The sequence below is a fragment of the Miscanthus floridulus genome, chromosome 18, assembly GCF_019320115.1.
Source record: "Miscanthus floridulus cultivar M001 chromosome 18, ASM1932011v1, whole genome shotgun sequence".
Taxonomy (NCBI): Eukaryota; Viridiplantae; Streptophyta; class Magnoliopsida; order Poales; family Poaceae; genus Miscanthus; species Miscanthus floridulus.
The window spans coordinates 76,264,804-76,279,616 of NC_089597.1; the positions used below are offsets into that span (position 1 = coordinate 76,264,804).

The 14,813-nt window shown below is 41.6% G+C and overlaps 1 protein-coding gene across 1 annotated transcript; it reads left to right on the top strand.

Annotated features, from left to right (window-relative positions):
• The first annotated feature begins 12,849 nt into the window (after positions 1–12,849).
• On the top strand, positions 12,850–13,761 carry LOC136524039 (uncharacterized). The gene is made up of 2 exons (XM_066517524.1): positions 12,850–13,271; positions 13,377–13,761. Exons 1-2 carry the CDS (start codon positions 12,850–12,852, stop codon positions 13,759–13,761), a joined length of 807 nt encoding a protein of 268 aa, XP_066373621.1.
• Positions 13,762–14,813: the final 1,052 nt, after the last annotated feature.

Here is a 14,813-nt window from a genome sequence, read left to right on the forward strand (position 1 = left end):
AAACATGTAGCTCGACTAGTTACGCTATTTATGAGAGAACGTATGTATGCCACCGTGTCTACCGTTAGAAACAAATTTTTCCTAAGTTTGTGAGGACGTACGACACAAGCATGCATCATGATAATTACCATTCACATAATTACATTGTTCCTCCCCTTATAAAATTCTTACTCGGTTATGTAACTCTTATCCATTATGGCATTGTCTCACCAAGGGGTACATGTTAATGGTGCAGATGGCACGCACCAAGCAGACTACTCGCAAGTCCACCGGAGGCAGCGCTCCCAGCTGTCAGCTTGCTCCACATACCCGTCAACGTCACACATTTCTTAGAGAGTTTGGGATGCCTACACTCTTGTGGAGAGTGCTTAGCTATGTAGGCTATCCTGACAGAATGGAACCCCGCTACTTCTGGGCGAATGAGCAGTTGGGGGAAGGTCTCTTGGTTACTATGGAGGCCGTTGTTCGTCCCCGAGGTGACAATTCTGAGTGGATAGGTTGGTGTTATGAGTCAACTGGCAGGACTACTGAAGAAGCAGCTGGTAGGGCAGCCTTTGGGATCCTGAGGGATATCATGGATTGTTTTCCTCAGGAGCTGGCAGCCACTTTGGTTGGAGTCTTTCCAAGGGGCAACCCCTCCACTGACTCATGGCAGCAGGCAAGAGGAAGATCTTTGGAGATTGGTGTAGCAGAAGGGCAGAACAATGATAACCCTACCATGAGCACCATGTTCGCAGTAATGAAGGTGTTAGATGGAGTAGAAGGTAGCCTCAGATGAGTGTCTGGTGCTCTTGGTCATGCCCGTGAGGACTGACATCAGCTTTAGAGGGAGCACGATGCCGAGATTGAGAGGCTCACGGTAGAGATGGCTCGGTTAACTCACCAAAGGAATGCAGCCTGGTCCAAGGAAGATGTTCTGAGAGCTCGACAGTTTGAGCTCGGGCAGTAGCTGGCCAATGCGGAAGAATACAACGATAACCTACATGAGGAGGTTCATCTATTGAACAACCAGCTCCACCCTTATGTCCCACCTGGAGCCACAGAGATGGATCTAGAGGAGGACGAGGAAGAAGAAGAAGTGGAGCCTGAAGAAGAAGTGGAGCCCGAAGAAGGGGATGATCCTACGTCTGACCTCGATAGTGATCATAGTGAGGATTAGATTGCTTAGTACTTAGTGGAAGGTCTAATGTATCACCTTTATTCATGTAATGGACCTATAGTTCGAATTTGGCATTAGTAACCCGACTATCATGTAATGTTGATTAATCGCACGTTTGGTTGAACATCAATGCAATTCCAGTCCTTTGTTGGTAATCACGATTTAAATTTGCATGTGTTATGAGCGTGATAAGTGGTCAAATTGGGGATGTCATGTTGCGAGAGTGAATTGTTATGCCTCTATTTTTATTGTGATTTTGAGAATTTTCTCCAGTAATTTTAGTTTGGCATGAGTACATAATTCATCTGCAATCTCTTGACATCAACCAATAATCGCTTATTGTTGCAACTTCACAGATGACGCGCACCCATGCTAGAGCTGGTGGCAGCCAGGATGGCAACCATGATGACTTGCCACCCCCACCGCCGTTGTCTGCTCAGGAGTTCTTTACCCAGTTCCTGGGGAGCCAAAGGACAATGGAGGAAGCTTTGCTCCTCATCACGCAAAACACCGCTCGTGGCCACCCACATCAACCAGGGGCCGAGCCAAATCAGCACAGTACATTCAAGGAGTTTCTGGATACGAAGCCTCCAATCTTCAAGGTGGCTGAGGAACCACTGCAGGCTGACGAGTGGCTAAATACCATTGAGTAGAAATTTCGTCTACTAAGGGTCATAGAGCATCTGAAAGCTGAGTATGCTTCTCATCAATTACAAGGACCAGCAGGGATCTGGTGGACACATTTCCTGTCGTCTTTGCCTGCTAACGTGCGAGTGACCTGGGAATAGTTCAAGCTAGCTTTTAGGGGACACCATATTCCCCCGGGCCTAATGCGCATGAAAGCAGCCAAATTTATGAGGCTCACTCAAGGGACAAAGACTGTCACAGAATATATGCACGCATTCAACAACTTGTCCAGATATGCTCTAGGTTTTGTGGATACTGAGGAGAAAAAGATAGAGAGCTTCAAACGGGGTCTGGGTACTAAACTGATGAAGACTATGGCAAATTCTAGGTGTGCCACGTACAATGAGTTTATTAGTGATGCCTTGACCCAAGAAAACCACAACAACATGCATGCAGTTGCTAAGGGTCACAAGAGGGCATATGAGGCCGGTGCCTCTGGATCCTTCCAGTCAAAAGCGCCTATCACAACTAGGCCACAATTCTGTCCACCTGCACCCAAGTTTAGGCCTCCACCACCTAAAGCTTAGAATAATAGGCCACAGAAACCATTCTGTAAGGCGTTCACTATTGCCTTACCAAAAGGAAATGGCAGTCAGGACAGCTCCACCGGATTCAGAAGTAATCAACCATGTTTCAACTGCAACCAACTAGGTCATTGGTCCAAGGAATGCCCCCACCCCAAGAAGAATGGCAACCCAAATCAGAACAATCAGAGGCAGGCAAATGCCAGGGCACGTCAGGGACACATGCATTATACAGCTGTTGAAGAAGTGCCCGCCGGAGAAGTTGTCATGGCTGGTATGTTTCTCGTCAACAAGCATCCCACTGTTGTTTTATTTGATTTGGGAGCTTCTCATTCATTTATGAGTCAAGCATTTGCATCCAGACATGATCAAGAAATAATTGAAGTAAGTAAAGGGGGTTATAACATAAGTTCAGTAGGGGGAACTATTACTACCAAAAAGATAGTCAAAAATGTACTCATCTCTATACAAGGGAGGGAGTACACAATAGATTTGATAATATTGCCCGGGTTATCGATAAGTGTAATCTTAGGCATGAATTGGATGAAGGATCATGGTGTTCTTATTGACACTAGCACACGCACTATTATGTTGAGAGAACCCACGGGAGGGAATGCTTTTCTAGTACCACTCTCCCGCGATTTCAAACCCCAACATTTAGCTTGTGCTATCCAAACCACCACACTTTGTGAGATTCCAGTGGTTTGTGAGTTTTCGGATGTATCTCTAGAAGTATTACCAGGTCTACCACCGGATAGGGACGTGGAATTTAAGATCGAGTTAGTGCCAGGTACGGCACCCATATCCAGAATGCCCTATAGAATGCCACCCAACGAGTTAGCGGAACTTAAGGTTCAATTACAAGATCTATTGGACAAGGGTCTTATCCAACCTAGCTCATCCCCGTGGGGATGTCCAGCCTTGTTTGTGAAAAAGAAGGACAAGTCACTGAGAATGTGTGTAGATTATAGACCACTCAATGCTGTGACCATCAAGAACAAATATCCGTTGCCCCGCATCGACATCTTGTTCGATCAGCTAGCGAAGGCAAAGGTATTCTCCAAAATTGACTTGAGATCAGGCTACCATCAGATAAAGATCAGACTGGAGGATATACCTAAAACTGCTTTCTCTACTAGGTATGGCTTATACGAGTATTTGGTTGTCTTTCGGACTAACAAATGCCCTAGCCTACTTCATGTACCTGATGAACTCGGTATTCATGCCTGAACTTGACAAGTTCATGGTCGTGTTTATTGATGATATATTGATTTATTTAGAAAATGAGTCAGATCATGAAGAACATCTGAGGATTGTCCTATCCAGATTGAGGGAGCATAAGCTATATGCCAAGTTTAGCAAATGTGAATTTTGGTTGAGCAAAGTACCTTTCTTAGGTCACATTTTATCAAGAGGTGGAATCTCAGTAGACCCATCAAAAGTACAAGAGGTCATGGATTGGAAAGCCCCAACTTTGGTTCATGAAGTTCGGAGTTTTCTAGGGTTAGCAGGATACTATCATCGATTTATTCTAGATTTCTCAAAGATAGCTAAGCCTATGACCAGACTACTATAGAAAGATGAGAAGTACAAATGGACACCAGAATGTGAAGCAGCTTTTCACACCCTCAGAACCTTGTTGACTACAGCACCTGTGCTAGCACAACCAGACATTGAAAAGCCTTTTGATGTATTTTGTGATGCATCGGGAATAGGTTTGGGATGTGTGCTTATGCAAGAAGGAAGAGTAATTGCATATGCTTCTCAGCAATTGAGGAAACATGAAGTCAACTACCCTACACATGATTTGGAACTTGCAGCCGTGGTTCATGCATTAAAGATATGGAGACATTACTTGTTGGGCAATGTATGTCATATCTATACTGACCACAAAAGTCTCAAGTATATCTTTACCTAGCCAGAACTGAACATGAGACAATGAAGATGGTTGGAATTGATTAAGGACTACAATTTAGAAGTGCATTACCATCCAAGTAAAGCTAATGTAGTAGCCGATGCACTCAGTCGGAAGTCTCATTGCAACACTGTGGAAGCAGTGTTGGAAGATGGATTCAACTTGTTACATCCTGCTGTACTACACAATATCACGATCAGTTGTTCACTTGAGAGCAAAATCATAGAGCTACAGCAGATAGATGTAGGAATAAGTCACATCAAGAGAAAAATGCAAGAGCAAGAAACCAAACATTTTAGATTGGACAAAAGAGGTGTATTATGGTTTGAGGACCGACTAGTGGTACCAAAAGACTGTGAGCTAAGGAATCAAATTTTAGATGAAGCTCACTCGTCCAAATTGTCTATCCATCCGGGTAGTAGTAAGATGTATCAAGATTTGAAAACCCATTTTTGGTGGACTAAGATGAAGAAAGAAATCGCAGCCTATGTTGCTAGGTGTGATAACTGCAGTAGAGTAAAAGCTGTCCATATGAAAACTGCTAGATTACTTCAGCCATTGCCTATTCCAGGATGGAAATGGGAGGAAATCAGCATGGACTTTATCACAGGCCTTCCAATGACGCCACAAGGTCACGATTCAATATGGGTAATTGTTGATCGTCTCACCAAGTCAGCACATTTTGTACCAGTTCACACAACATACACGTGGGGAAATACTCTGAGATATATGTTTCCCAGATCGTGAGATTGCATTGAGTACCCAGGACTATAATCTCAGATCGGGGGCCACAGTTCATAGCTCATTTTTGGGAGCACTTACACCAGGCTTTGGGGACCAAGCTAATCAGAAGTTCAGCATACCATCCACAAACTTCAGGACAGACAGAGCGAGTGAACCAAATCCTAGAAGATTTACTTAGAGCTTGTGTTATATCTTCAAAAGGGTCATGGGAGAAATGGTTACCTTTAGCTGAGTTCTCCTATAACAACAGTTATCAAGCGAGTATCAAAATGGCTCCATTTGAAGCCTTGTATGGCAGAAAATGTAGAACTCCATTGAATTGGATTGAGCCCGATGAAAGGAGATACTTTGGTATTGACTTTGTCAATGAAGCTGAAGAGCAAGTACGTATCATCCAACAACATATGAAGGCAGCTCAATTGAGGCAAAAGAGTTATGCCGACAGAAGAAGAAGACCACTGACTTTTGAAGTAGGTGACTATGTATACTTGAGGGTATCACCCATGAAAGGTGTGAAGAGATTTGGGATGAAAAAGAAGCTTTCACCAAGATATGTAGGGCCATACAAAATTTTGGAACGAAAAGGAAATGTTGCGTATAAGTTACAACTTCCACCAGAGATGAGTGCAATATTTGATGTGTTCCATATTTCTCAGTTGAAGAAATGTCTTCGAGTACCTAAAGAAGCTATTGCACCCACCAACGTGCAGCTTCAATCGGATTTGACCTATGAAGAAAAGCCAATTCGAGTATTAGAGGAGATGGAGAGAGTGACAAGGAGTAAGATTATTAAGTTCTATAAGGTGGTATGGAACAATCACAGTGAACAAGATGCTACGTGGGAGAGAGAAGATTATTTACGAGAAGTTTATCTCGCCTTTTTCCAAGAATGGTAGGTCTTGCAAATCTCAGGACGAGATTTTTATAAGGGGGAGGGGCTGTAACACCTCAGGTGTTAGCCTTGCATAACTTGACTTGCATAGCATGAGCATGATCATAAAGCATTCATATATAATCTTTGACACTTGAAACATTTGATTGAAACATATGCAACATTCTTATTATTTCATGTTTCCATGTGTATGTGCATATGATCATGAGTGTAAACATGTAGATGATTGTGTGACCTTGCAAATAGCTTAAACATGTTTAGAATATGATCATGAACAACTTTGGTATTTATGGCTAGGGCTAATTAGGTCATTATGTCATAGTTTAAGTATGTACCATCTTTTGAATGTAGCTTGTTTGACCCAGTTTGAACTAGGTGTTAGAAACCTTGCATGGAGGAGATCACTAAAGCAAAGTTGTAGTATTTGACATAAGGAACAACTTTTATTTTTGGGTCACTAACTGATTCAGTTCCTAGCATGTGTGAAATTGGATCACAAAAATCAGAAAAATCAACATTTGCAACACTTAGCAAATTTTTGCTAAGTCATGAACCTTGACTGACTAACAGCCGATGTTTGGGATGATTTTACTCCGTTTCTGTTGCAAATTAGAACAAGTTCTTTGAACAAGATTTGTAGATGGTACTTAGGGCTACAATTTTTGTTTAAAAATCATTCACTGAATCACCCTGTCTCGACGGCAAATTCAACTTGAAATCTCGTCGTCAGTCTCGGCTTTGCTGGACTGAATGAACTTAATCGATGGATTCAGTGGCCGACCGGTTCAGGCCTTGGCCACCGCGTGGACACGGGGTTGGCTACGCATCGCCGGCGCCCTGCCCAGCGCGGTAGAGCCTGGCCAGAGAGCGCGTTTAAGTCGCCTGCGCTCGCCCGCACCCACCCGCACTCAGCCCAGCTCTCCAGTCGCCTCGCCTCGGCCTCATTTCCTCACCGCGGCAGCAGCCGAGCACCTCCTTGCCTCCGTCGTCGCCATAGCCACGCCAAGCCTCGCTGAGCCGCCCATTCGTCACCACAGTGGCAGCACCGTCTCCCCAGCAACTCCCGGCGTCCCCCATTGCCCGCTGTTCCAGCTTGGTAAGCCACCGCAGCGCGCAACACCTCGCCGGAGCTCCGCCGCTAGCCCCGTCACCGTGGCCACATCGCCTCCGTCCACCATTGGCCGTGATAGCTTGTGGTATAGGATCGCTGTGGTCTAGAGATACTCGTCCACGCCTTAGTTGGAGCCGCCGTAGCTTCCACCGGCACCTCACCGTCGTTCAGCGCCAACGATCCGCCATGGCCGCCGCCGTTGTCACTAGCGTCGACCATAGGGCCAGCCAAGTGGTGCGATAGATGCGCTAGGTCGAGTAGGTCACTGGGTGATGATGTCACCGCCGGCGAAGCTCGCCGTCGATGAGCTGTAGCCGCGTAGTGCTGAGCAGCGCCGCTGCTCTATTCGTGTCTCACTGACATGTGGGGTCCCCTGGCTGATAGGTCCCACCGGTCAGCGATAGGAGTGGAATAGGCTAGTTCATTTAAATCCAGATTTGGTGTTGTTTTGTAATTTTTGTATCTCTAGTTTGGTAGCTTCAAAAATTGTGAAATAAATTTAGTAGTGCTCCTTAGGAAGTGTAGTATTTAGGAAAATTATGTTCTTGACATTTACAGTAGAAATTTTTGGAGATTTAAATAGAGATTTGAAATGTGTTTTTGAATGCATTCAAATTTGTTTATTTTATATCTAGAGTTCCTGTGCTCCAAAAATTATGAAATTTTTGTGGTAATCTAGTCTTAGGATATATGAGCTCTGGTGAAAATTTGAGGACCAGTGCATGTGTAGATTTATAGTTATAGATTTTTCTTTTATGAATAGTTAATCCTTGCATGAATTTTTATAAATTATTTATGAATCCAAAATTCATGAAATTTGTTGGAGGTAATCCTAGTACCATATGGATGCTAAGAAAAATAGGAAATCTATTGCTTGACACTTTTCAATAGGGTTTTCCATTTATGCTATTTCAAGCCTTGCTGCCTTGCCATTTTTGTATAGGATGTTCTACATGGCAAAATGGTACGAAACTTTTACAGTAGTCCTTTGATAGCATTAGTAAGGCACTATAAATTTTTGAGAATTTATGAAGCACATCTGTATATGTTTATTATTTAACCAAAAAATCTAAGTAAAATAATAAAGGCATTTAAATAAATAGTTTGGGCTTCACCATTATATTGTCTTGAATGTATTTGGCATGCTTAAACTGTTGGTAGGCTTATGTTGTCAAATTATGAGTGATTTCATGAAGTAGAAGTATCGTTGCTTTAAAATGCAAATTTAAAAGGATTCCGGATAGATGCTGTAGTTTGATAAGTTGCATGATAGGGATGATGTTTGCTATAAGAATGGTTAATAACAAAGTTGTAGATAATTTGATAAGCTTTCCAGAAAGTCTAGGATCACTGCATTTGGATGAGTAGAACTCTAGTTATGAGTGAAACAATTAGCTGCTGTTTTGTGGTATAGTCGATGCATTGTGGAAGTAGTTAATTAAATAATCGAGAAGAGATATGCACCTACTCAATAAACATGATGCACTTGTTAACATATATGCATTCGTAATACTTATGCCATATTCATGCATCTAGGATCGGAGGAAGAGATAACATTGCTGGAATTTGAAGAAGCAGAGGAAGGGGACCAGCAGGAGAATCCGCAAGCCGCAGCTCCCGAAGGCGTGGAGCAGAACCCTGAAGAGCTTCCGGAGTGTCCTGACCACCGCCCTACTTCCTTTCTGCGAGGCAAGCCCCGAAGCATTCTAAGTCTCCCAGTATTTTATAAATGTTTACTTAAGTACTTATGATTGATGCATTAGGTTATAAGAGTTGAATGGAACCACTTGGTGCATGTACATTCCTTGTCCAGATATTACACCTTTAACCGGTATAGGTCTAGGATCGAATATATGCTTAGCCATGCTTAGACCGGTAGAAGTCAGGTGATGTCCTGTCACCTGTGAGATATAGGTGGATACCGGAGCACGGTTGGCTATATCTGCTATCGTGGAACAGAACCATGGGGTAAAAGTAAATCGAGACCGGGCGGGAGATCAATAGAGAAGCAACAAGGCATGGAGGTCTTGGGTGTGAATCTATCCCCGTCTGTGTCGATCAAGGACCGTATCGTTGTTGGAACTTCTGACAAGATTGAATGCATGCCTCTCACTTAGCTGGCCGGATGACTCATTCTGACCGCGAAGCCGAGTAATTCAACTCAGGCCGGGACCCGTTCTGTTGTGCGCTCCTTCCGGGGAACGATCAGACTAAGCCCAAAGGCAGGCTTGGCCTAAACATCCTGGCATCTGGTGTTCCAGATTGTGCGGCGCGGTACGGACCCACGAAATGTGTACTTGAGTTGTACCAAAGGTGACCTAAGGCTATCGTGGCTGGTAGACCTGGGTTTGTGTTAAGAATAAATTCCCAGCTGGTTGAAATCGATTCGAATCGCCGTCTCTCCCAGATAGTGAGAAACTTGACTAGCTCCAACATCGTAGTAACTGTGTTATGAAACAAGATGGTTCGGATGAATATGGAATTACAATACCTGCTATGGTTACTATTTTATGCTTCTAAATGATATACCACATGTTTGGCACAGGATAGTTGCTAATCTAGAAATGGATAGTTATAATTAACTTGATAAAGGAATCGTAATTGTACAATGGGTCAATTCCCTTTTACTTAAAATGTTGTCAAGTTACGTCCACTTATACAGCCTTGCATAATCCTTGGAGTCATTTTATTTCTGGTTCATGACGGGTAAGTCTAGCTGAGTACCTTCTCGTACTCAGGGTTTTATTTCCCATTGTTGCAGATGGCACTGTGTATCATGGTTATTGCAAGAGTTGCTTCTATCCTGCCGTGGATGAGGAGTAAGCCTTGGGCAGGCTTCTTTATTAATTCCTATCCTTGCTTTTGTGGACCGTGATCCTACTTGGCACTGTATCAAACTATGTTGGAAACTTTATTTTCGAACTTAATTGCTTCCGCTTTATCTATCAAACTTGGTTTGTAATAACTTTTATTCGTACTCTGATGATGAAGTGTATCTATGAACTTTATGTAATATGTGGCATGTATGTTGAATCCTGTACGATCTTGGTTGTTGTAAATCGTTTATCGACACCCGTCGTGGTACTCGACGGACTACCGGGTTTATATGGGTTCAAGTATGATAGTGCGACTGCTTGTGGGCTGCCATTGTACTTGTACTCTTATAAATTGGTCGGTTCTACGATAGTAACTGTGAGCATGGCTGATATACCAGTTTTACACTCTATAGAGGTTGTACACTTTCACTGTGAGTCGTGATTTACCCTTTCACCTGAGGTGATCAGCCTCTTGACCCACTTCCAAGGAAGGTCGGCAAGGTTCACTATGAAGCCTTTCAAAGGTTCGTCTAACAAGTTAGGCCTGCTAGGTTTCTATGCCCTGTGAATGTAGAGCTCCCCTTCTGACAGGTATAATATTGTGCAGCCTGTACACTGATGGATAGAGACCGCACTATATCCAACCCGAAACATGCCCCTTTTACGCCATAAAGGTAACCTCTAACAAGCTAGAAAAGGTCCTCATACTAAGCTAAAACTAGAGCCATGTAGCCCTCATAGCTATACTGTAAGTCCTGGATGATCACTTTCAGATAAGTCCTTAGGGAGAGGAATCTAGAGCACCATAAAATAGCCCATTGCTCTAGCCCCCTTGTTCCATGTTGCTAAAAAGCATCTTTTAGTGTTTGTTGCATATATCATTAGTTAAGTTACAAGATCATGGCTTTATTTGAGCACTAACATCATACTACCCAATGCAATACCCCATAGGTTTCAAGGTACAAGGTAGCAAAGTACTAGGGAATCCTTTGGGGTAATCAAGGTAGACACATGCAGTATGATAAGTGATTAATGGTGTATAGAACAATAAGGAAGATCCCATGCTATACTTGCCTTAAACTCAAATCCTTCTTTTATTGAATTGTAACCTCCAAAGGACTTCTTCTGGATCACTAATTTCTTTTATATCACCAACGCAAAGCTCACCGACTAGACATGATCATAAAGCACCACACAAGCATCCATGCAATCATACATGAAGCAAACAATAGATCTAAATTAGAGCAGTACACCAAACATATGAAAAGCAAGTAAAAAGGTTTTAAAGATGTTCTACATGTCACTATGAACACACAGACATGAAAAGCACGCTAATCGAAACTACGGTTGTCAAGAAATGACTATAGGGTTTTATATTATAAAAGAAAAGAGAAGACTATAAGCTTGATTTATGTTAATTAGGAAAAACTATGTGAGTAGAAATAATTTAGATTAAACAAATCATATTTATACTTAAAAACTGAGTTGAAGCTAATCATATTTTATTTATAAATATTTTGATATCATTTATGCCAATTCAACTTTAACTTCCAAATACAAACTGACATGAGAGAACATCTAATCAAATTTGATATGTGTGTTTAGACTAAACATATTATAATTTAGAAACATAGTTATGTTAGCAACTAGTCATGTTAAAACTTATTTGCAAAAGAGCATTGTATATAATTATGTTGCTTTAATTTATAAAAACTAGTTGCATGCATATTAATCAAATTAATATTTAAGCACATATATAAAAGTCACTTGACCTGAAAAACGACGACATTAGCATGTAGATCACATCGATACGAATCTAATGCAACTGGAACAACTCGAAACAGACTTAAAACAAATGTACGACGATGATATTATGAACTAGTGGTAATTTTGTAATTACCTTGTCTTCATCCTTTGGCCTCCCATACAGCCAGCACACGCCCTTGGCAACAGTAGCTGCGTAGGGGTGGGCTTGACTTGTTGCACGAAGGAGAGGATGGCCAGGCTGGGCAGCGTGGCGGCGACGGCGGCGACAAAAGATGGAGGAGAAAAATCTAATTTACTACACGAGGGATTTCCCAAACTAGGGGCTCCCCTTAACGGTAGTTTTGGTGTTTTTTGCCCAAGGGGTTGGTACATATTTATTATTTTTGGAATTAATTAATTTCATGGATAAAATAATTCTAGAAAAATCTAGAATTATTATTTAGGCCACGAAAAATACTCTGAAAGCTCTAAAAATTCAGGGAAAATTCCCAGAGACATTATGGAACATGAGGAACCCAAATAAAGTATTTGGAGCCTATGATAAGATAATTTGGAGCATCTAAAAATTAAATTATGCTCATAGACAAGTAGGAACAAGTTCTAGAAAAAGCTAGAAAAATTCTTGAGAAGTTTGTAGAGATTGATTGACGGACGAGGAACTAAAAGGAGTAATTTGCGTTACAAAGAAAAGAGTTTAGGAAGCTCCCAACGAAAACTTGAGCCGAGAAACAAAGAATTTGATGGTAGAAAAAGATAAAGGCGTGTCGGAGAAGGAAAATCGACCTACTAACGCATTTTAAAGACTTTGCTCACTCTCAACATAGAAAGAAGCAACAAGCAAACATCACATCATCCAAACGCCCATCAAAATTAGAAAACTATGAAAATTCACATTTTTCCTATAACTAAATTTGCGCTAGCTCAAATTAAACTTGGTAAATTTTATACAAATATTAAAATAATTCATTTTATTTAGTGTTTTCTATGCACAACCCAAAATAAAAAATTTTGGGGTGTGACATGTAGTAGCCATTGCTCATAACAGGATAACTTTGCTTTGTTTTCTACTGTTGTGGATGAAAATAGGATATTATTAGACTAGTTCGATTTGTCGACAAGCTTCACCGAAAATCTTGAGGCACACCTAAGGAAGAATCGGACTCGTACTGTTTCCTCTTTTGCCACTTCACTAATAAACAAACTAGTCACCCCTGCACCATCCGCTACTACCGTTATGGCCCAAAAGTCGCTCTATGAGTACTCCATCCCTACTATTGCCAATGTGCCCGTTAGGCCTGTTGTCAACACCAGCAACAACAACTTTGAACTCAGGACTGGGCTGATCACGATGGTGCAGGCAAACCCTTTTTGTGGTTTGCTTAGCGAGGATGCGAACGCACATCTTCAACACTTCCTCGAGCTGTGCGATACTATCATCATAAAGGATATCACACTAGAGAACATTAGGCTCTGTCTATTTCCCTTCTCCCTTGTGGGGAAGGCAAAGCAGTGGTTCTATAAGGACAAGGAAGCTGTCAACACGTGGGCTAAATGCTCCATGGCGTTCCTTGCGAAATTCTTCCCCATGGGCAAAACCATCGCCCTAAAGGGAAGAATTCAAATTTCTAGTAGAATTCCATGGAATCTATTCCGAAGGTGTGGGAGAGGCTGTAGGAATACATCCAAGCATACCCACACCATGGGATAGAACAATTGGCTCATTCTCTAGAACTTGTGTGATGGGTAAACACCCATATCAAGGGATCACATCGATGCCACTGCTACAGGAGCCTTCCTCTCACTCACCATCAATGGAGCTATGACTCTCATTAAGAAAATGGTGTCCAATCAATGGTGGGGTGATGAGAGGCTCCGAGATGAGCAACAAAAAGGCATTCATACCATGAAGGAGATGGATATGCTTGTCGCAAAAATAGACCTTCTAATAAAAAGGCTTAATGAGCGTGCCCAGAAGAAGGAGGCAATATATGGCACCGTCAAGGCCATGGACTTGCATATGACATGCGAAGTCTATGGTGAAAGTGGACATTCATGGAACAATTGCCCTGAGACCCATGAGGACGACGCCTACATCAACAGAAGTGTTGTGGGGACTTCCCCCATAGTTTTTGCCTTAAAAAAATAGGTTCTGTCCACAAGGAGGTAATAACGGGTGGAATAACCAATCACATCCACCATTCAAAGAAGGTAATTCAAACTTCAATTCAAATTACAATTCGAATCAACCTTCCTTGATAGATCTTGTGTTAAGGCAAGCTCAACTAAATGAAAACTTAACAAAGATGCTTGCCTCTAATGACAAAATTTTGGAAAACATTAATTCAAACCTAGAAGGCTTAACCTCTTCTTTAAAAATCCAATTAAGCCTTAATAAAATATTTGAAAACCAACTAGCTCAAATTGCTACTATAATTCCTGCAAATGATTTTGAAAATAAAAATCTTAGAGCAACCCGAGATTTCATTTGAAAATGTTAATGCGGTAATCATGAGGGATGGTAAGCCCACTCATGATCTACCATATCCTAACCATGCAGGAAAAGCCAAAAAGCATAGGGGTACAACCCTGAACCATAGGCTCTGAGCTAGCTTGGGGGAGGACCCCCATAAGGTAACGTATATCTTGCACCCTCACCACTTTCTGTTACCTTGCATAAAAACACAAAGAGAGAATAAAAAAAACTTATCGTTCTCTTGTTCACCATTCAATATTTCACCTCCGTTGGATGAATCTTATTTATCCTTTCATGCTTCCTCTCTTTATGCGGGTATGTTTTGGTTTGGGCGTTGGTCATGCATGTGATGATCATACTCCCATAGGCTTTCTAAATTAAGCATGGTGCTTAGGTTATATAGCCTACCCTAATCAAATTAGATATGGAGTCGAGTTTGATTATTGAACCAAAACTACTAGTGTAGATTGTGGTTGATCATATGGACTAACCCTTGTAGGAATTTATCAACTTCATGTGGGTAAGTCTTTGAGATGACAACAGGAATGAAAACTTGTTTGGTGAATCTTGATAATAAAAATAATAATAATAATAATAATAATAATGACAATAATAATAATAATAATAATAAAATCAAACCTTAAGTTTGCCTCTACATTTTAATAAAAGCAGCCGAAGCAGAGGTACCTTTATCTTGCATTACTTAAAAAATCAAAATATTATAA